General features: G+C 44.4%; 1 protein-coding gene across 1 annotated transcript; it reads right to left on the bottom strand.

The window, feature by feature from the left end:
* Positions 1-5,785: 5,785 nt before the first annotated feature.
* lonp2 (lon peptidase 2, peroxisomal) lies at positions 5,786-21,633 on the bottom strand. The gene is made up of 17 exons (XM_056417078.1): positions 21,187-21,633; positions 19,472-19,607; positions 18,774-18,887; positions 17,928-18,059; positions 16,229-16,351; positions 15,996-16,153; positions 15,677-15,771; positions 13,011-13,129; positions 12,774-12,913; positions 10,501-10,642; positions 10,057-10,207; positions 9,158-9,284; positions 8,240-8,379; positions 7,682-7,767; positions 7,043-7,250; positions 6,773-6,963; positions 5,786-6,687 (listed from the first exon to the last, which is right to left on the bottom strand). The coding sequence occupies exons 1-17, from the start codon at positions 21,417-21,419 to the stop codon at positions 6,457-6,459; spliced, it is 2,526 nt and encodes an 841-aa protein (XP_056273053.1). The 5' UTR covers positions 21,420-21,633; the 3' UTR covers positions 5,786-6,456.
* Between the last annotated feature and the right edge of the window lie 386 nt (positions 21,634-22,019).

Below are 22,019 nucleotides of genomic sequence, written 5' to 3'. Positions count from 1 at the left end.
CCTTCGAGGATTCACGCATTTCTTTCATCTTTAGCTGCTTTCTCAGGTCAAAGATCTCTCTCTTGAGGGACTTATCGTCATGTTCCTCTTCTTTTAACTTGTAAATATTATTTTGAGTCTGGAGTTTAACATTTTCCCGCTGAACGTTTTTCATCGTCTCCAGTTGGTCGACGAGACCTTTGACCATGCGTCTCAGCTGGCCTTCGTTTAGCTTGTGTAGAACGTGCCACTCCATGTTCTCTGCCTCCATCTTTGATCCGCTTCAACGAGAGCTGTCTGCTTTGTGGCTTACGTCTGCAGTCTGATCTGAGCTGTGCAAAAACAATCCAGTCACTGGAATTTGAATCATGCTCGATGACATTATTGCATTTGTGTTGACAACACAGTTGTTCTGCGTCATCGCGCTCTGATGTTCCTCCATGAAGCCTCGTTACGTATTTAGTTCTTAATCATACGGCGATGTGACTTTTAAGGACATAGCGGACGATAACTTTCAGATATATTTTACTATGACATGTTGATAGTGTGCTATAGCCTACGATGACCTTTTTAATTATGTTTTATAGCAACTTTACCAGTGGAGAATCATGCCCATCAGAATGGGACCGCGTCGAAAAGAAATCCTTAAAGTACAGGATGTGGTAAAGAAATGCACAAAGCGGTCATGGTTTGGTATTTAGAAGAGAAAAAAGAAGAAGAAGAAGTTTCTTCTGGTCCAGGGTCATCAACAAGGCCCCCACTGACTGGCATTTACACTTCACTTTAAATATATACATGACACTTTAGCATACTCGTACTTATTTGTTCATTTGGTCGTAACTTTGAATATTTACTTTTTAAGTTGTCTTAATCTTAATGTTTTAAGTTGTATGTGCAAGATTGTCATTAAACCATTTCTAACATATATCGTTCTCAACATTCCATTGTACCAACACCTCTTGTCTACGAGGGGTCGGTGTCGTGTCTGCTGGCTCTTTGTCTCTCAGATTATTGATCATCAGCAGCTGGTCCGGAGCAGCTGTGACTACAGATGTGAAGTCCCTCCTCCTCCTCCTCCTCCGCCTCCTCCTCCTCCTCACCAACATGGCTACTGTTCCACACAGGGCGACTCTCCATGCCGCTTGTGTTTATTATTATAAGTATACTTTAAATAGATGCTATGATGGATAGTGATTACGGCAATACTATTGTTTCAGATAATACGTGTATGGGTTAGGGTTAGGATGGACAGAACAATAGATGTCATGTGACCAGAAGGAATCATTACAGAGTTACAACACATTCAATGAGTATGACAGAGTGTATGAATAGTTGGTAGTAGGCATGGACCACGATCCAGACCTCCATGACAAGGTGTTGAGTAGTAACACAGACATTTATTGCATACAGTACATACGTACCCTCGAGATCACAGGCGTCACACTCAAGGCCCGCGGGCCGGATCTGGCCCACCAGGTCATTTTATGTGGCCCGCAACGACTTGAAAGGCATATGACCCCCAACAAGTGGGTCACGGACCAGTTTTTAGTGCGTCGCGGGTCTTTGCTGTTAAGAAAACAAAACCTGTGCTTTTATTTTGAAGGGGATTTTGTATGCATTAGAGTGCTGTCTATTCAAACACGTTCACACCAAAAGTAAAGTGAATTTTCACCTTGCTTTACATTCCTGACCCGATGTAAGGTCCTGGGACAGGGATGCCCTATGTGAAGATTAAAAAAGCTCCATGAGGCAAATTTGTAATTTTTGATATTGGGCTATGCAAAATAAACTGAATTAAATTGGAAATTAAAGTTATAACCGGCTCTCTGAGGTGAAACCATGATGCTGAGGTGGCCCACGGTGAACATTAGTTTGACACCTCTGCAGTCCAGATTATACAAATCGGTACGAGAACGCCCGAGCTGGAGAGACCCAGTGTTGGTGATCAGAGCCTTCAGAAACCCAGAGAGAGAGAGCAACAACCGGCAACAACCTGAACCTCCAAACCTTCACTTGTGAACTTTGAATCTTCCACCAACTCACATCCGTCAGAACTTGTGATATATTTATTTATATTATTTGCATTTATTTACAACATTTGGTGAAGAAAATCCCACCAAATCCCAAATTATTCAAGTGACGACGTCTGCCGAACTTGGTGAGTATCTTTCCTTTGCAGGTTGTTGTCGCATCACAACCGTCATGGAAATGTTCCTGTTGCGTTACATTGTGACTAAATGTCGTGTCCACATCTGCACTCTTCTCAGCTTCGAGTTCCTGGCAGCAGGTGCCACACCTGTTGGCTTTAAACATGGCTGACGCCCCATCCCATCAGAACCGGGTAGTCAAGGTGACTTGCTGAAGTCGGGCTCCTCCAGGTACCTGGTGGAGTCTGTCGTCGGGCAGGGTACCTTCGGCACGGTTGTGAAGTGCACGAATGTCGCCGACAACAAGACGGTAGCCATCAAAATGATGAGGAATCGGGGCTCTTCAGCCAAAGCAGAGGGAGGAGAGACATGCACATCAAAGAGTTTGTCAAACTTGTGCAACAATGCTTTGGACAGCTGTTCCATCAACTGTATTTGAAGAAATGCCCACAACACGATACTAAGACATCTGTCTGTGACCCGTTGTGCATCCCCAGGTGGAAGTCCTGTTGACACTTCAACTGCTGGACTCTGACCAAAGCAACCTGGTTCAATGGTACCAGGTGTTCACCTGCAACCACCACACCTGTCTGGAGTCTGAGCATCTGGACAAAAGTCGTTATGACTTCCTGGAGGACAGATCCTTCCAACCTCTCCTCCTGAAGGAAATCAGAGCCATTGTCACGCAGGTACGTTCTACCGCAGTTCAGAATTAATAAGCATATTGATCGGACATCGCATTATGAACTGACTGACTTTAGTAACTTTTCAGCCTGTCAATGCACGTGATCACTTGAAGGCTGCTGGAATAATACACAGACATCAAGGTAGACAATAGTATGTGAGTGAACCACGCGCAGGAGCCTTACAGGCTTAAAGTCATCGACTTCGGCCTGGCCCACATGGTGTCGGCTGCAACCCGGGGCTCCTGCATTCAGACCCGTCCGTACAGGTGAGTGACTGAAACCGTGTTGGATCTGTCAGGGTCGTAGTAGAGGTCATAGGCTTGTTAATATTGTGGTCTCAGGCTGCGTCGCTGCTGCCCTCTACCTCCTCTACCCCGGCAGGAGTGAATATGACATGGTGAGTATTACGGGAAGAGGAATCATCGGATCACTTGTGTGTCTGTGTGTGTGAGTAGTAAATATAAACTGTTTTATGACCCCTGTTGTTGCTAAAGGTTAGGTTGTTTTAATTGGAGCAATTTCTCTGGCGGTCATGAAAATGTAGATCGAAATGAACGGGTTGAAACTCGCTGACTCCGCTGTGACTTGACGTTGTGTTGCATCTTCAGTGGAGACTCAAGGTCATCCAGGGGACACGCTGCTCACCCGAAAACTGGCTGTTTTTAACCCAACCCAACACAACTTTTCATACACATTTTTATTTCGAATACATTGTTGAATTCTTCAAAGTTCAAGACTAACACTTTAATCTTTTGGTGCACATTTGTTTCAAACGAACACAACTATTTGGTCTGGATTTGGCTCCATCCTTCTTCTCCTCCTATCCTCCTCTATCACACTGCAGGCCTGAATACTTAGTCTGACTCTTTGACTCTATGTCTCTTAGTCTTGGTTGATGAAGATGTCCAACAGGAACGCAGTCTGATCTCAGGCCAATCATCACAGAAAGAAGTCAGGACCTTACATATGAATATAACACATTTACATGACTTTTCCACAACTTTTGGGATTTTATTTTTTTTCAGGACTTTTCCAGATCTGGAAATAACCATTTTAAAATTCCATGACTTTACAAGGTTTTCCATGACCGTACAAACCCTGTTTTGAATGAAGGGTTGAATATTACATTTGTTAATCCGATTAATCTAAAAAATATTCAACAGATTAATCGATTATCAAAAAAATCGTTAGTTGCAGCCCTAATTCGTTTTACTTAAGCAATTAGCACTTTCAGAAGCTTTCTGATCCTGGAACAGTTTTTAGTTTTTAAAAAATAGTTTGTCCTGGGAAAAGAAATGTGGATTACAATACTTTCATTGCAAGGTCATTACAGTGTTGAGGTCACACGTGCATAATTACACAATCACCTTGCTGTCATCATTGAAACTTAAAGCAACTATGATCAATAACCAGTTAAAAGGTGACGCCAATGGCGCATGGGAGCTTTGCCTTCAGGATGTTCTTCCAGAAAGTGTTATTTTAATCCAAATCATGACAACCTACCGAGTCGGTTTGTCTGCAGCTTCTTATCGCTGCCCTCTAGTGGCCAACACCAGTTATTGCATGTTGGGTGTATATATTTAGCTACTCATCACTGTCGGGCACATAAGGATCTGCATGCTCTACATTTGCAAATTAAAAACACAATGAATCCCCACGTCTTCACATTGCTATAACAATGTCCCGGCTTATTTTCTTGCAAAAAAAAAAAGCATATTTCTATAATTCCCACATGCAGCTCTATACCCACAGAACTCTTTTGATGCTCTTTGCTTTTATATAGGTGTCTGTGCAAAAGGCCTTGCATTCAACCCTTCATGGCTGTCTTAATAAAGGGGGGGACCCCTGCACGCTTGTGTTTCAGATTACATGGGTAGGTGTTTCATTTCCAGGGGTGAAAAAGTGAAAAACAAATCCCATCTGTGGCACAGAGTTGACTTTTTGTGTGTTCTGCCTCTGATTGAATTCAGCTGGGATACAAAGTCATCCCTCTGGTAATTAACACATCTCTCTCTGAGGGACGGGAACTTCTGAAGGAATACTAAAACACTTTCAAAATGTCAAGCCTATTTAATTCCTAATTTAAGTCTTGTAGAACAGAAGCGCATCATGTTTCGTATGAAATCAGATTTGTGTCTTTTCTAAAATGACTTATTGCTTCAGTCTTCAACACCACTCATCTTTCACATTACAATATGTTTTTTTTCACCTATTTTCTGATCCAAGCAGCCCACAAAAAAACTGATTGGGTTGCTTTTTCTCAGTTTGTAGTTTGATATGCGATCCAGATACTATAATATAGTATTTATATAATATAATATCTACGTGCCCGAGCACCAAGAAGGTACATTTTCCATGATACGCCCCCTTTTCATAAAATGAACTCATTGTTGTTGGTGTTTTCTGGCTTTTTTATTATGTTTGTTATTGATGGATACAGTAATGATTGGTCTGACCTTTTTTATTTAGTATTTTCTCTCCACACATGATGCGCAGGACTCCAGGCCTTAAATGGTGCTGAAAATCAGTTTTGTTTATAGAAAAATATAATAGTATGATTTTAAATGGCTCTATACACATAAATACTTCTGTCCCTCCTGGAGAGGGATCCTCCTCTGTTGCTCTCCTGAAGGGTTCTTCACTTTTTTCCCTGTGAAGGGTTTTTGCTATTTCTTGGGAGTTTTTCCTGATCCGATGTGAGGTCAAAGGTCAGGGATGTCGTATGTGTACAGATTGTAAAGCCCTGAGGAGAATTTGTGATATTGGGCTGTATAATATAAACTGAATTGAACATACTATTTGTTTTGCTTTATTTTTGACTAGTCAACCGGTCGAAGTTGAAACGCCTCCTGTGTGCTGTGGCTGTTTGACTTCCTGTCGTCACCTCGTCCCTTTTGCTTCTGAAGGTTCCTCACTGAGTGTCTAAGAGGCCGCCACGATCAGAGCGGTTCAAATCACTAGCTGCAAAGGAAAGGTGCTTCAATGCTTCCTTTATTAGCCGCTTTAGCATAGGGAACACAGGCACATGTGAATACCACCGTGGTCTTTTCCTAACTCCTCATGAATTGTCCGTCCCATCTTCCCTTTGACCCCTGAGACGTTTTCAACAGAGGTCAAGGAAGAGTGGTTAGGAATAGACAATTAGGAGGTACATTTTTGACTATTCGACCGCAGCCTTCATGTTTCCCCCCCTGTGATCCCGTGTGTGTGTCTTCTGGTTGTTGACTCCTCTGCTATGTTCCTGTCGGTGTTGCTTGTGGACATGTCGGCATTACCGGATCCTGTGTTGGGTCATTTTGCCCATCCTGGTTTGCCGGTTGGGTTTTTCCGATAGTCATTCATGGCTCCCCTACTTTGTACATTTTGATTTGGATATGTTTATTAAAATCACTGTTATTCATGCTTCTACCCCTGTGTCTCTCTGCATTTGGGTCCATCCCGTTTCCTTTTTGCCCACCATATCATTTCAATGCATTTACACCATCACATTCACAATATGTGATTCACAATATGATGTGAAAACCAGGACAACCTCACACAACAGATTGTTGCTTAATTTATCTCAAATTACTTCTCTGTTTGGTCTATTGAGGAACACAGCCGTCACATGACACGATGACTGTGTGTGTGTTTTCATCGGCGTGTTACAGTTTGCTGGTCAGCTGAGGCTGGGTGTGGGCGCCGGCCGTCCCTGGAAACCCCCCATCGAAGGCGGCGTTCAGCACCTGGTCCAGGTTGGCGGCGGGGACAAAGTCCAGGTCGGCCCGGACATTGGCTGGAAGCTCCTCCAGGTCCTTCTTGTTGCGCAGGGGAAGGATGACGCACTTCACTCCCGCCCTGTGGGCCGCCAGCACCTTGTCCTTGATCCCGCCCACCTGAGGAACACAGACCAATCCAGTCGCTTATAACCGGGTGCACATGTCTTTTGGGAATCAAAACATTCGACCTGTTGAAACTCACCGGCAGCACCAGCCCTCTCAGCGTGATCTCTCCCGTCATGGCGACGTCTGATCTGACCAATCGGCCGCTAAACAGTGAGGCTAGGCAGGTTACTATGGTAACACCTGCAGAGGGGCCATCCTTGGTGACGGCTCCAGCTGGGAAGTGGAGGTGGATGTCGGTCCCTTCCAGCGGGTCTGGACCGCCCACCACTGTTCAAATGCACGTCAATGAGCCTTTTTAACTCTTTAACCGCCGGCACGTACAGTTTCTATATCGGTGTGAACTCACTGTTGGTCAGCTGGTAGGTTTTAGCGTTCGCTCGGAGCCAGCTGATAGCCAGATGGGCGGATTCCTTCATAACGTCTCCAAGCTGACCGGTCAAAGTTAGCTGACCTTCTCCCTCCATCCGACTGGCCTCCACGAACAGAATCTCCCCACCGAGTGGCGTCCAGGCCAGACCCACCGCCACACCTGGCAGGGTGAGCCTCTCAGACACCTTACACACACACACACACACACACACATCTGTTAACCTGTAGTTGGTGGAATAATTCAAGGAGGGCTTCAAACATTCAGGAATAACTGATAAGCAAAAAATTATTTAATAGCGAAGACCGAAGAGCCAGGGTGAGATGAAAAGATGAGACATGTGGGGAGAACAAAGACGAGTTCGATGAAAGACACTTTGAAGAGAAAACTAAGGGGTGAAAAAGAGAAAACAGCTGCCTTGCGTTTCCTATCATACGGGCTGAGCCTCTGCTGCATTATTCTGGCTGTGTGCACAGCAGCTGCTGTGGAGCTCAGTTATTTCCACCACTCGCCTTTACATGAATGAGTTGTGGGAGCTTTACAGACTGCCAAAGAAAGAAAGAAAGAAAAAGGAGGAAATTCTACACAGGTCTCTCCAATTGTTGGCGTGTCGCCTACCTCCATTTCAAACGGAGGAAGACCCAGGATGTCCTTCAGGGCAACGCTGTCGATCACTATGGGCATCTCCGGGGGGGCGGCCTTGTCTGAGCACACGTGGAATTAAATGTATTGCATTTTGAATTGTGAAGACCTGCAGCAATCACACCGTCATCTGAATACAAACTCTCATCACATGTTGGAGGGGAAATCAAAAGGAAAAACATTGACATCTATGTTTGTGGAAGTGGCTGCAGAGTGTGAAGAATAACCAAATCAGGAGAACACACATAGTGAGAGAAGCAGAACGCTGACGGCTCAGAGAGACGACACACACTCTCCTCTTTCCTGGAGTCTCTTTCTCAAGAACTGAAACTGCACCTTTAATACTCTGCAGTGGACACATCTGGTCACTGGCTGATTCCCTTTCAACCTGACTGGAACTTCATTCCTATTGATGAACCTCATTGTGTGTGAGCATGTCCATGTTAGTCGATGGTGGTGTAGTATTGCGAGTGCAGGTATTTGCCCCTCTGCCTCCCACCCGTCCAAACATCCCGGAGAGAGCCGGGGTCTCACCCGTCTGCTGCGCCGGACACTCGGCGGTCGGAGCCTCCGTCGCGATGACTCCGTGACCTTCAGCGACCTTCACAGCCACCGCTCTGCAGACGGCCCCGAACTTCCTCTCGAGGGAGCGCACACCCGCCTCACGGGTGTAACTACAACAACAAGCACACACACACACACACAAACAGCAGATCATTAGAATGATACATACTAGGGACACTTTTATTCACTTTGACTTCCCAGACCACATGGAACTCTTCTGTTTCCTGTTGTTATGAAGAGATCAGGAGTAAACCTGTAGTCACCTGCTGCAGGCAGCACACAGAGCCTGTGAACCAGCAGCTCCATGTTTGCCGATACACCGTAGAAAGTTTAAACAGACTGTTGTTATTATAAATATTACTATTAAAAGGGGTTGACTGTAGCTCATGGGGCAGAGCGGTCATCCCGTATCCACAAGGTGGCCGGTTCGATCCCCGCTCTCCCCTTAGTTGAATGTTTAAGTGTCCTTGAGCAAGGCACTGAACCTCCAGTTGATCGCCGGGCACACAGAGATTTCCCCACAGGGATCAATACAACTGTGCATTTCTTTCTATTTCTTTTCTAAAAGTTACTCTCGGGTTGAGAAGTTAGAAGCACTGACAAACCACGCGACACCTTAACGACTCACTCTCGGACACTCCGATGACCAGAAGTAAAATGTTCTAGTTTCTATTTCAGTGCCACTGGGCGTACTGCTGGGCTCACCGGAGGAACAACCAGAACCAGGACTGCACGGAGCAGCCCGTCCGATCCTGCTGCAGAAAAGTTAACTTTTCTGAAGGGAATCAGAAACACTACCGCTCTCCTCCACAGGGGCCGCACAGTCAGGAGGAAAGGAACGTTTCTTGGGGCAGCTTTAAAAGAAGCATGATGCATATGTGTGTGTACCTGCTGATTAGAGCGCGTGTGGTGTCCTGTGGTATATGCAGCTGCTGCGGTGTTAACCCATGCTGCTCCAGCTGGTTTGGGATCAGATGGCGGTGAGCGATCTCCACCTTCTCCTCCTGAGTGTACCCTGAAACACCGACGCACACGCTTTGATCATCAAGTCTTCCCTCAGAAGCAGTCAAACATAATATCTCATGACACGAAAAAAGAACTCCGCTCTCATAACAGTGTTGGAATCACGAGGAACTGTTTAAAAGTAGTAAGTATCTAAAGTGACGAACATGAGATATTGTATTGTTCGTTGCATTCTTCTTCGGTTCAAAACTGGGCGTCTATATTTGTTCAGATTGAGTTTGCGTCGTACATGCAAACTGCTCCTGTTGTTTCTTTGTGTGTTTTAGTTTTTGGTTGTTGTTCTATTTCATTCGTGTCGTGTTTCCTTCACTCACCACGTCCGTGTCATCCCCGTCTTCACACTGTACGAAAAATGAACTAACATCAAATAAACCCCCAGTTGCAGGGCGCCGTAGCTGCTACGGTGCGTTTAGGAGGTGCACAGATCCTGAATGTTACTGTGTGAAATATAGAGGAACACAAACGATGCAGCATGTGTTTCAAAGAAATCTCTGCGCCTGACTGTAGGTCATAAAGTAACGAATCAGACAGTTTGTTCGTCTCCTTAACGTTCTCACTTAGTATCTATTCTCCAGGTCTGTTGCGATCTTGGACAAACTTCAGGTTGAGTTCACACAGAGTCGCTTTGATTACACTGCAGAAACCTCTAGAATACAGAGGCACCCACAGTTTGGGAATCGTCCCCAGAACAAGAGTTTGGCTTCAAGGTCACATTGAAAGTGCCCAGATGAGTCCTGGGAGTGAGTCTCGGGGCTTAAACTCACCTTGGACCTGCAGCACCTCCATCCTGTCCAGCAGGGCAGGGGGAATGGTCGCCGTGGTGTTTGCAGTGGCAATAAAGAGCACCTGGGAGAGGTCAAAGGCCACGTTGAGGTAATGGTCTGTGAAGCTGTGGTTCTGCTCCGGGTCCAGTACCTACGGGGGATGCATAGGGACGGTTTCATTGGGTGGGTTTTGAGTGTTTAGTCAAAATGTATTTAATTCATCTCAATTCGTTGGTTGGTTCACAGAAGAAACACACACAAAAAAAAAATTATATATAAACACTAAAATGCTTCTGATGAATTATACGGTTCTGGTCTTCCGGCAGATTAAGGAAGCATGCACATGTTGAGGTAGAGAACAGATCTGATACTGATGTCAACATCTAGACTCGTGTACACTCTTCACATGTCTAATCCTCTTTCCCAGATGCTCCTCCCGCTGACCTCCAGCAGGGCGGCCGCGGGGTCTCCCTGCAGACTCTTCCCCAGCTTGTCCACCTCGTCCAGGAGGAACACGGGATTATTTACAGCCACCGTCTTCAGACCGTTGATAATGCGTCCGGGCATGCTCCCGACATAGGTCCGCCTGGAGAGGGACGAGAACGATTGGAATCAATCTCACGGGGATGAAGAGTGACAGCAGAGAAGATTCCCATCTGTCGACGCGCTGCCCTGCTCTGGCGTCGCATCGCCACGTGGCAACGATCAGAGGCAGAGCTGCGACGCAGGCGGCGGGAACTTTAAAGATGAAAGCGTCAAAGGCGAGCTTTGTGATGCGAACTCCCATGACTCTTTACAAAAGACACTGTGTGTGTGTGTGTATGAGTGTGTGTCTGTGTGTGTGTATGTTTGTGTGTGTCTGTGTGTGCATGTGTGTGTAACTGTGTGTATGTGTCCGTGTGTGTATGTGTATGTATGTGTGTGCATGTGTGTGTCTGTGTGTTTTGTGTAACTGTGTGTATGTGTGTGTGTGCATGTGTGTGTGTATGTGTGTATGTGTGTGTGTGTATGTGTGTGTCTGTGTGTGTGTTTGTGTCTGTGTGTGTATCTCCAGTTCACTGGGATGTTGTTGTGCGTGTTAACTTTACTTGAGTTGTAATTTGAAACACCAACACTGTGCCCCCCCCCCCCCCCCCCTGATGCTCTGTGTGCTAAAGTGTAGATGTGTGTATCCAGTTAACATGTCTTCAATTAATTCAAGATTAACAGGGTTGCACTTTCCATCAGAACAGATGACCCCTATCTGACCTCTGACTGAGGTCGCAGCGTAATTGATCGAGTTGATTGTAATTTGACAGCCTGGCCACCTGTTGTTGACCGCAGCACGAACGCAACACATGTTGTGCTCTTTACTTAACCCTCCTGTCGCCTTCGGGTCAATATGACCGATTCAATGTTTAACCCTCCTGTTACCTTTATATTTACTAACATATTTTACCCTTGAGGTCAATATGACCCCAGCTATTAAAATCTCCAGAAAATTATTAGAATTAATATTGTTTTCCAAGTTTAAGTGTGAGGTACTTTATGTTTGTTTGTTGACTCCCGAAAGAACACCGACATTAAACATTGAATCGGGTCAAATTGACCCGAAGGCGACAGGAGGGTTAAACAACAAGCTGAACCAATATCACATTACAGATTCAAATGTTGAGAAATAGCAGAAAATTGAGTAAAAGAGAACTTTGCGAGCGATGGCATCAGATGTAACGTGGAGGACGAACACTCGAGAACTTGTGAACTTGATTTCCTCTTCTTTGCCTTTTCTAAATTGAGTATTTAATGTTTTACACATTTGGAACTGATGTTGGATTTTCTTGCTATTACTGCAGCAATTCTGTCAATGATTATTTACAGTGTAATTTCTATGAAGTATAAATGACTCAAACACTTTTGAATGGTCAAAGGAAAAATTGTGTTTCATATAGTGTGAGAATAGACGTTTAAGGCGTACACTGTTTTGAAAGTGGTTTTGTTATGCTCGACTATTCGTGCCTCTGGGTTTGAAAACATCTGCTTGTCTTTTGAAAGATCTGTGTGATGTCGAGTTGGCTCGGCCACGTTTTGATAGAGAAAAGTATTTTTGGTATTTTAAATATTTGTCGGTGTTCCATGAACACAACGTGGTTTTGAGAAGAACCAACCGTGTTGCTGATCGTGCAGTGCAGGTGTGTTTCTGTGTCAACAATTTGAGTAGAGGTTAACACTTGTTAGCAATTATTTAAAAATCTCTAAAGCGTGTATCAACCACGGCGTCTAGCTAAAAAAGGCATTTTAAAAAACTGCAAAAATGCATTTTATCGCACCACTTTATCTTCGAAGAGAATTAAATATATTTTGATCGGAGTGTATTTAAAAATGCAATCAATGAACTTTCATCTCGGGAGCTCACGTTCCACTGAGCAGCTCGCTGTGTGAGCCCCATCCAAACAACAGACTCACACTGCAGCCACATCGCCACCTCCAGAGCTTCACTGCCCGCGTTCTGCAGCTAGAGAACCACTCGCTGAGAAAGACACACCTGCAGTAGATTGAGTTTTCAGAACTCTCATCTAATTTCAGACAGTAAATCAATAGATTTGAGACAACTCAGGACTTATTGTATATTTAAATTTAATGTATATGCTTCTATGTAATAATACGTCATCCATATCCGTGTTGTCCACTAGTACTGCTGCTATAGACTCTCCGGTAGAGACGCCATCTCTGATGTATACCTGTGTCCACGGATGTCAGACTGGTCACAGACGCCTCCCAAAGAGATGCGGTAGAACTCTCTGCCCAGGGTCCTAGCTATGGAGCGTCCGACACTGGTCTTACCAACTCCCGGGGGCCCCACAAAGCAAAGGATGGGTCCCTAGAGACAAAACCAAGGGGATGAAGGTACATATGAGGTACATCAAACAAACCCGCTGGATGTGTGTCTTTCTGATGTTCTGATCGATGAGACGCACCTTCAGAGACGTCTTCAGCTGCCGGACGGCCAGGTACTCCAGCACGCGCCGCTTCAGCTTGTCCATGGCGTAGTGATCGTTGTCCAATAGAGTGCGAGCAGCTGGGATGTCCAGGCAGTCTGAGGAGTGTGTGTTGGTTGGGACGGATGAGAGAGAGAGAGAGAGAACATTTGCATTAGTTAAGGCAAAGACAGGGAGAAGAGGAGACTAGAAACAAGATTACTTGAAAGTTGTTTTTTCTCTCTCGCAAAGCACATCAGCAGGGAACTGACATTCAGATACACTATATCTCTGTTTGGCTTCTGGTGGGGAGACATCATTGCCGAGGAATTTTTATGGAATCACCTTCTGGTTTCACATTTGAACATGAGCGAGAAGTAAAGTACTCAACTACTAAAGTACGAAACATTTTTACGGGGAAGGGGCAGCAGAACAAGCTGCAAACGCACCACTGACATAGCATCAGCTTTTAAAGTGTGTATGACTCTTGTGTGAGCAAAACAGATAAACACACACGTTGTTTTTGACTTTAACTGGATGAGATTGAATGACAGTGGTGAGACAGTAAAAGTTGTGAGCTGGTAAAACTAAAAACACTTGTGAGGCTGCTCTCGGGTTTCCTCCCATTCAGTTGAACATGGCTCGTGAGTTTAGGCTGCAGCGGTGGGGACGGCAAAAGAACCACGCCAAAGGAAAAGTGGAAACCGAATCAACCTTCGGGGAAACGGAAGTGGACGATCACGTCACCGGCCAGTAAGCCGGGAGACGCCTACGGGAAGAAGAACAGCGGGAGGGACCGAAACGCGCTTACATTTGGCCCACAATTAGTTAGTTCCTGAAATGTAATGTGTTACAAGCACCATGGTTTCACACAAATGGGCCATTGAAGTGGAGACAAACATGAGCCTCTGTGTAGCGAGTCTAGAGAAGAGAAGTCTTTTACATTACACGTCGTCATGATATTAATATTGATTAGTGCAGCAGAATTTCCGTATGAATGACTGCACTGTGGACGCATCGGCGTAATCCGAGTTTAGGGTTTAAATGAGTATGAGATGGGTAGTGAATGTATCAAAACGATTTAATCCTTTCTTTCATCGAAGTGGACGTGACATTTTATTATTTGACCGTGTTATTTAACGTTTAATTTATAAATCTGTATCAATCCATCACATTAATTTGGTGAGTCCACAGACAACAGAGACGCTTCAAAGCAAAATCAGCAAAGCAGAGGCCGATTGAGTTTAAATATTGGAGACCGTTTAAGGCAGCGGTCTCCAGCCTCCGGGCCGCGGACCGGTACTGGGCCGCAGAGAAAAAGTGAATAAATAAAAAGTCGGAAAAATATTTTATTTTGAAAAAAGGACTGGAAATACGTGACTCATCTCTAGAGGTCACGTAATACGGAAAAAAAGCTTGCAAAGGCACGAGCTCTAACAAACCACAAGGTAGCGAAAGCTTCTCTGGCGAGGGGAACGGCCAACAAAGAGACAGAAGAAGAAGAAGAAAAGCCTCAAAACAAAGCTGCGTTCAGGAGTCTTAAAGTTCGGGTTTATCGCTGCAGGAGAGTCTCACGCACCGAACCCGCTGCTTCAGTCAGAAAGAACGGGTCTTAAAACATATTCAACATATTCACCTGCTCAATGAACTCGGTCACTTCAGGGAAATGACAAGTGTTTTCAAGTTGGGTGATAAAGTCGCTGCTGTGTGGGTGAACAGAGGAACATTCTACATGTTTCACACGTTGACCGGTGGAAGAGGCTTTGAAAAGAGTTCAAGCTGTACTTCAACCACAAAAGACCCGACTGCAAAATAATAGACCCACGAACCATTTGTAAACAAACACACCCGGTGAATCGAGCCCGTCCGAGCCAGAAGATCTGATCGAGATGGCAAATGACGGTGGCCTTAAAGGGACATTTCACGCAACACTTCTGCCGGTGTTCTGCAATGACGGCGACCAGAACTCAGTTAGGAGCGGACGTAACAAACACAGGTCGGTGTCTCGTCTCCCATCAGCGGCTCGTTGCAGATAAACAAGTAATTCGGCGTAATGGTGAGTTGTATTTTTGCACTCTATGCCGGTCGTATAATTTTATGGCGTCATATTTATTACCTTCGCATTGAAAATGCGGAAGGTTATGTTTTGATCGCCGTGTATTTATTTATCTGTATGCGTGTTACTCGCAGAACTCAAAAAGTATTGAACCGAATCGCATGAAATTTGGTGGGATGATTGGTTATTATCCGGGGACCATTTGATTAGATTTTGGGATCAATCGGGTCAAAGGTCAAGGTCACGGAAAGGTCAAAATCTTTTTTTTTACCATAGCACGAAACATTTTTGTCCAATTGGCATGCAACTAATGCCAAAATGTTCATAATTCAATGCCCAATCTTGTGATATGCGAAGGTATGCGCTCTACCGAGTGCCCATTCTAGTTACGTCATATTTCTATGGCCGGTCCGTGAAAAATAATTTCTGACACGGAACGGGTCCTGGCTCAAAAAAGGTTGGGCACCGCTGGGTTAAGGCATGACGTAGCACTACAACATGAGGCTAGTTACCTGAAGCAGTACCTGAGGCTGGGTACCTGAGGCTGGGTACCTGAGGCATGTGAAATACTGTGTGTGGCTTGTGGACCTGGACCTTCAGCTTTGTTTACCTGTGGTGCTTCTGCTCCATGGCAACTCTACCATCAAATCCAAGTAGTTTCTGGTCAGGGCAAATTCTGGCATGGACTGAGGCATCTTCTTCATCCTGCAGACAGATAAATGAGATGAACCCAAACACAGGTCAGCCTATGGACCAGAGGAGGAGGGGCCGGGTGTTCAATTTTCAAACTTGTGCAATCAAAAGGTTAAGTTTGCCCAGAAAAGCTACTGCAAATAAGGCATATTTTAAATATCAGGTGTTAAATAATTACATTTTACAAATAATTACAGCTGATGAGTACAGAGAGAACACATGTGACAGAGCTTCACCTCTTGAGCTCTTTGAGGCAAACTTTGAACGCAGCTTCAGGCATCTTGGCCTCGTGGATCTTCTTCTCCAAGACTGCAGTGTCATCATCATCCTCATCTTCAGCCTCCTCATCTCGGCTGAACTGCCGTAAGACGCCACCTTTACGCACCGATGGCACCTGAACAGACGCAGAGAGGTCAACAGGCATATACATACAGACATGGTTGAAAAGGCAAATGCACATGTGTGTTACCCTCTTCTCATTGTTAGGACTTGACTTCCTGGTTTTCTTCAGCAGCTTCAGTCCCTCTATCTGTCTGCTCAACAAGGGCAGAGCCTTCTTAAATCGCTCCTCCAAGGTCAGCGCATCCAGGAGCTTTACAGCGCACGTGGAAATACAAAGACATTCCTTCAAAATAAATTCACCTCAGGGAAAATCTTAATCTTTACATTAAGCCTATTCTGATGTATGTCGTATTTCACTTTGTTGTCCTAGCTTGAGCCATTCGGTATTAGCTTTAAGAAAAAGAAGGTGGCAGATATTCCAACACACCCCTCCCCCCACAGATGTAACCCAGGGATACTGGCGAGTTCACAGAAAACCATCTCAAGGTCCGAGTGCCAGAACAGTTTTACAGCTGATGCAATTTGACAGTTTTTGCGTCCGTTTGCAATTATCGACGTGGAATAAACGTCAAGAATATGGCAGAGAGAACAAGGAAAAACATACAGGCCCTGACCAGTGGCAGCTGGTGATTTTTTTTGGGGGGGGGGGCGCAGTTGGGCAGCGCGGTTAAAATAGCACTCAAGAATGAGAAGAAAAGAGGTTTTGAGTAGAATATTGTAAAAAACGACGGTGAAATGTTTGCTCGCTGCCGCACACACACGTTGGGCCGGCGCCCCTAAATGGGGGCGGGGCTTCTCTCAGTGATGATGAATGGCGATATATTATTTTTGGTCACATTTCACTCAAGTGGTTGTTGACAGGCTTACCGTCTCCCACACACATTTAGCGCGTAAACACGGTATATTATTTAAATTATTTGGAAAATAATGTTTTTTGAAAGTATATATTATATTTTTTTGTTCTTCTTTTTTTTTCATCTCAAAATTTTAAGAGGGGCGGCGCCCTAGCGCCCCCTATGGACGCACCGCCACTGGTCCTGACCAACTCCTCAAAGCTTCAGTCAAGGAATTGAAATAGACAGAGAGCAACCTTATTTTGGGTTTCATATCTCAGTCTGTCTGTGAGAGATGTAAAACAACATGACGAAGCAAAAGAAAAGAAAGGAGGAAAAAAGAAAGACAAATATCATTCCATGCCGCCGTGGTCAAAGAAAGGTCTGTGTATGACTCGCCTTACATCAGCGACCACCAACTGATACATCGCTGTAACTGACTGGCTATTAGCGCTGATCTCGTGAATTGGGTTGTTTTTGATATGAGGCTCATTTGCATAGAAACAGGCCAATTTTGCAACATAGTATATACTCGTACAAATACATAGAAAAGGGTAGAATATTTCCTTTTGAAATGTATCGGAGTAGAGGTATAAAGTCAAAATAGAAATACGTAAGCACTAAATTAGAGGGCTAATACTTTGCAACATACAAACATATATGTGGTTAAAATAATTAAGAATTACCATTATTCATTTCTCTTATTCTAATCTCATTCAAACCACAATCTATAATGTTGATTACTTTTTTAAAATACATGCAAATAGCGCAGGCACACCGAGAGCGCGGTTTGAAAATGATGTGGTTTCTTATTTTATTTATTCGCGGCGCAATCCCCTCGGGGAAGTTGTCCCTGAATCTGCTCCATCGCACACGTGCTCCCCGCGATCGGCTCGTTGCTCTAGTACCACATCAATTGTTAGATATGTGTTCCATCTGAGATGCTGTGAACGCTTTAAAAACACCAAACACAGATCCCATCGTTCACCTCACCTGGAGCTTTTCCTTGTTCGAGGTGCGGATCATGGAGGCGACCACATCAGGAAGAGTTTCTCTGGGCAGACTGTCCAACAGACGCTTGAACTTAGCCACCACTGGAACGGACATGTCCAACATACCTAACAGCTACACACACATCATGACAAGTTATTGAATTTCTCTCACACACACACACACATTTATGACATCCCTAGATGGATGGAGGCTACGTGTGAAATGTTAAGAGGGTTCCTTGATTGCACGGTCTGGCCTTTGCTTCTCGAGGATGACAAGGATCTGCACAGCATCTCTGACAAAGTCATCAGTTATATTAATTACTGTGTGGAGACTACCATACCCTGTAAAAAAATAAAAACGTTTCCTATGAATAAATCTCGGGTGACGAGGGAGGTTAAAGCTGCTATAAATAAAAAGAAAACTGCTTTTCTCAGCGGCAATTAAGACAGACAGGATTAAAACTACCCAAAAGTAATTACAAGCTATAGTCAAACAGGGTAAGCGTACATATAAGGACAGGGTTGAAGGACAGATGTCCAATAGTAACACAAAGGGGCTTTTGGAAAGGAATACAAAATCCATTACTGGTTATTTTGGGACCAGTGATCCCACAACGCAGCGTTCTGTCCTCTTTTACCGCTCCGCTCTGGTTTCTCCTGCGCCGCTCTGCGATCAAGTTAACTTTTTTTAATACTCCGCGACTTATTGAGTGCCGTAATAATCACGCGACACAACGAATCGAAAATGAAATTAGTTGCCACTATTTTAATAATCGATTTTTATCGATTCGTTGTTGCAGCCCTACATACATGCATACATACATACATACATACACACACACACCTTTACAGCAGCCTGGTAGAAATTGTAGGACAGCTCCCCGAGATCTCCATCTTCGGCCGTGGCCCGCTCCGTTACTGGGGTTATGTAATGCTCCAGTTTATCCAACTGCTCCACCTGCAATTCATTTTACAATTAGAGAGGCACACTTTAATATCATCCACTTGTGTATGTTACATATTGCGTGAAAGGTGTTTCTGTCTGATACTGGCAAAGAAAAGGAAGCTGTGAGTCAGGACGCCCCCAAAACAAAAACAGGAATGAACCTGCGTCTCTGTTTTATTGGAAAATGCATCATGAGGAGATGTAAGGTACCTTTTAGGATTGTTTTTACAAAATGGGTCCCGCTTAGGTTGCATCATGGAATCGCACATAGACGCATATGTACACGTGCAAGAAAGGGAGTGAAAGGACACGACAAATGCTGGTTGTTTGTTTTTTGCCCGCACAAAAACTCCACAGCGCACCTTTAAGTACCGGCTAATACAAGTTGCGGTGATCAGATTTACCGACTTTGACTGGGTGACTCGTATTAGATGGAAAGAAGTGATTAGGAGACATCAAGTACACTATGGGCCAACTTCTCTATGAACGGGTCCCAGTTTTGTTCCCCACAGGGCGTTTTCCGTGAGACATTATAAGAATGATGGGGTTGCCGATTAAATGAACTATTGTCTGATTTTTTAAATAAAGTTTACTACCTCTGCCAGGACAAAGGGTCGCTCCTTTAGCAGACTTGACACCCTGAAGCGGCACAATCCAGTGATGAGGAGGGTGTAGTGGGGCTTTGGCCAGTTGCTGCCCACCACCTGCACCGCTATCCCTGCTGTACCGATTCTACAGAGACAGAAACAGAGAAAGTGAGAGTGAGACATGACAGGCGACTCATTGGAGGAAGCCTGTCCCGGGCTTCACAGCAGCATTAACTGATGGTCAAGGTCATCTATCTTGTTTCGGATCAGACAACGTTATTCTAACCAGTGGTGTGCTGTCGTATGTGGTGGTCTCTAATGTGAGTCCCACGTCCTCAAAGGGCAGAGTGCTTATTTCTCCTCCAAGTGAAGCATTTGTTTTCTTTACTCTTCCAGGAAAACCAACTATAGGTTGTAATTTGGGACTCGTTATATATATCATGTGCCTCCAGCACTGTAATGTGAGATTACCACGGTTTACTGACACAAAATTGGGAAATCTTTTAGTGGCACTGCTCAAATAGTCATTATAAGCTCAAGGGCCTTAAATACAGCTGTGTGTGAGCATGACATGATGCTACTTCTAGCATGCAATATGTGTTTCCCATTATGGGCCTGCAGTGGTTTGGACATTAATTTCTGAGGTTAATGTGAAGTGGAAGCCAACGGAGAGTAACAACCTTTTGAAGACAGTCGTACTGTTGAAAGGAAACAGAGGATTTGGATAACCAGCATTCAACCTCTTTCCCCTCACAAGAATGTAAACCACAGGAACACGGGCGACAGATTGTCACCTTTCTTTTCGTTTAAAGGTTCCCCCATCAGCAGTCTTATAGCCTTTCATCGAACTGAACAAGCTATTTAGGAGCAATGAAATGCCAACCTGGGGGGCCTTCGTTGCCAAACGGTACTTTTCCAGTGACGTTGGTTGAAAGAGAGACAAACTGTCCAGAGACAAACAATTACTACTTGGTAACCACACTGACCTGGTAGACAGCTGGTGAAAGGTTGAAGTCCACCTCGCTGTGCCACTGCTAAACTGTAACTGTACTGCTAAACTGTAATATATAATACATAAAATACTGGACATGGAGTATTTTAACATACAAACATTGTATTTTTGTTTATCCACGAACATTAAGATATTCATAAACTGCCCAACAAAGGACTTATTTGCCCCGTGTGTCTTTAAAAATGACACATATAAATAGATATTATATGTGAAAGTAAATCATTAATAATCGGTTGCAATCGGCAAACATGACTGTATCATGATTTTTTTTTTTAGAACAAATTAAGAAATTCGAAACGTTCTGTCATTAAACAAAAGACCTGTGAAGAAGAGGAAAATACAGATATGATTGAATATGAAGTGAACTGACAGTCCTTTTACACACACACCAAATAATGTTACACTCCGACAGGCCTCTGACAGGCCAGCTAAAGACCTAAGACCTTATAAATCTCGAACTTTGAACTGGGACAAGTTGTTCCCTAATGACAAACATGTATGTCTAAAATATGTCTGTCTCGGTTTTGGCTTTGCTTTCACTTCTCAAATTGTTTAATTTAATATATTTAATTAGAAGCCTGACGAGGTTTCTCAAGCACATTTGAGAAACCAGGTGCAGGGGTCCTGATCCCCGGTTGGAGGTCCTGTAGCTGACACCTGGTATGCCCCCCCCCCCACCTTTGAGTTATTTGACTTAATGAGTAGTTATTACTTGTGCAGGGAGGGCAGGTCGTCGGTGTCGTGATCTGGGTCTCTGGTGTTGGGGATCACTCCTATGATTGTGCTTCTCAGAGACGTCCCCTTCAGCAGCCGCTGGCTGACCAGGTGCATGTTCCGCGGAGAGTCCACGCTGAACCTCACGGTGGAGCCGGGGAGGAGCACCCCTTCGTGGGTCAGCAGCAGCGGGAGGCGGCTCGGTATCTGGATTCCACCGCCGGGTGCCATTATCCGTTGTATCCAGGGACCAGGTTGCTGCCTATGACACAACTCCTGTACGCAGTCCAACGGACCAGGCGAGAGTAAACATAAGACTTCCGCGTCGTGTTTTTCAAAATAAAAGGCTCACTGACCAGCCAAACACGTAATTGAGCTTACTACGGGTTTAAACGACCCACGGGTTTAAGGATATTGTTTCTGAAATTAAAACGTGTTTTTTTTCTTTTTTCTCCAGTCATGTGAAAGTCGCCGTTCTTTACTCCGAAAGGGTAGATTTAGGATGTTTCCGCTATTACTGAGGCAGCCTTTTACTTCTGGTGTACTCTGGTTAGGCTACGGCAAGTACACATGGACAAACTACGTTATTCCTGCAAAACAATTTGCGATTCGTCCAATGAGTTAGATGAGCCTTCTGATTTTATTTTCCTTTCCTTTCTTTTGTAATGCTGCTCTGTTTCAAGTGATGAGATACTTGTACCTGCTAATATCCCCCACATTTCATATGAAATTATTGTGTTTTCTAGATTTTGTCCATAGGCTGCTTGGTACTTTAGAGATTGTACATACAAATAAAAGATCAGTTTATAAAATACACCATTAAAATGTCAC

The sequence above is a fragment of the Pseudoliparis swirei genome, chromosome 6, assembly GCF_029220125.1.
Source record: "Pseudoliparis swirei isolate HS2019 ecotype Mariana Trench chromosome 6, NWPU_hadal_v1, whole genome shotgun sequence".
NCBI classification, from domain to species: Eukaryota; Metazoa; Chordata; class Actinopteri; order Perciformes; family Liparidae; genus Pseudoliparis; species Pseudoliparis swirei.
This window is presented reverse-complemented; position numbering and strand designations above follow the sequence as displayed.

What these genes read in the sequence shown, in the direction of transcription:
- lonp2 (XM_056417078.1), bottom strand. Translation starts at nt 21,419, where the DNA reads ATGGCACCCGGCGGTGGAATCCAGATACCGAGCCGCCTCCCGCTGCTG. An exon ending in GACCTGCCCTCCCTGCACAA is followed by an intron (nt 19,608 to 21,186) that starts GTAATAACTACT and finishes CTGTCTCTGTAG; the next exon opens with AATCGGTACAGCAGGGATAG. An exon ending in TCTACCAGGCTGCTGTAAAG is followed by an intron (nt 18,060 to 18,773) that starts GTGTGTGTGTGT and finishes ATGTGTGTGTAG; the next exon opens with CTGTTAGGTATGTTGGACAT.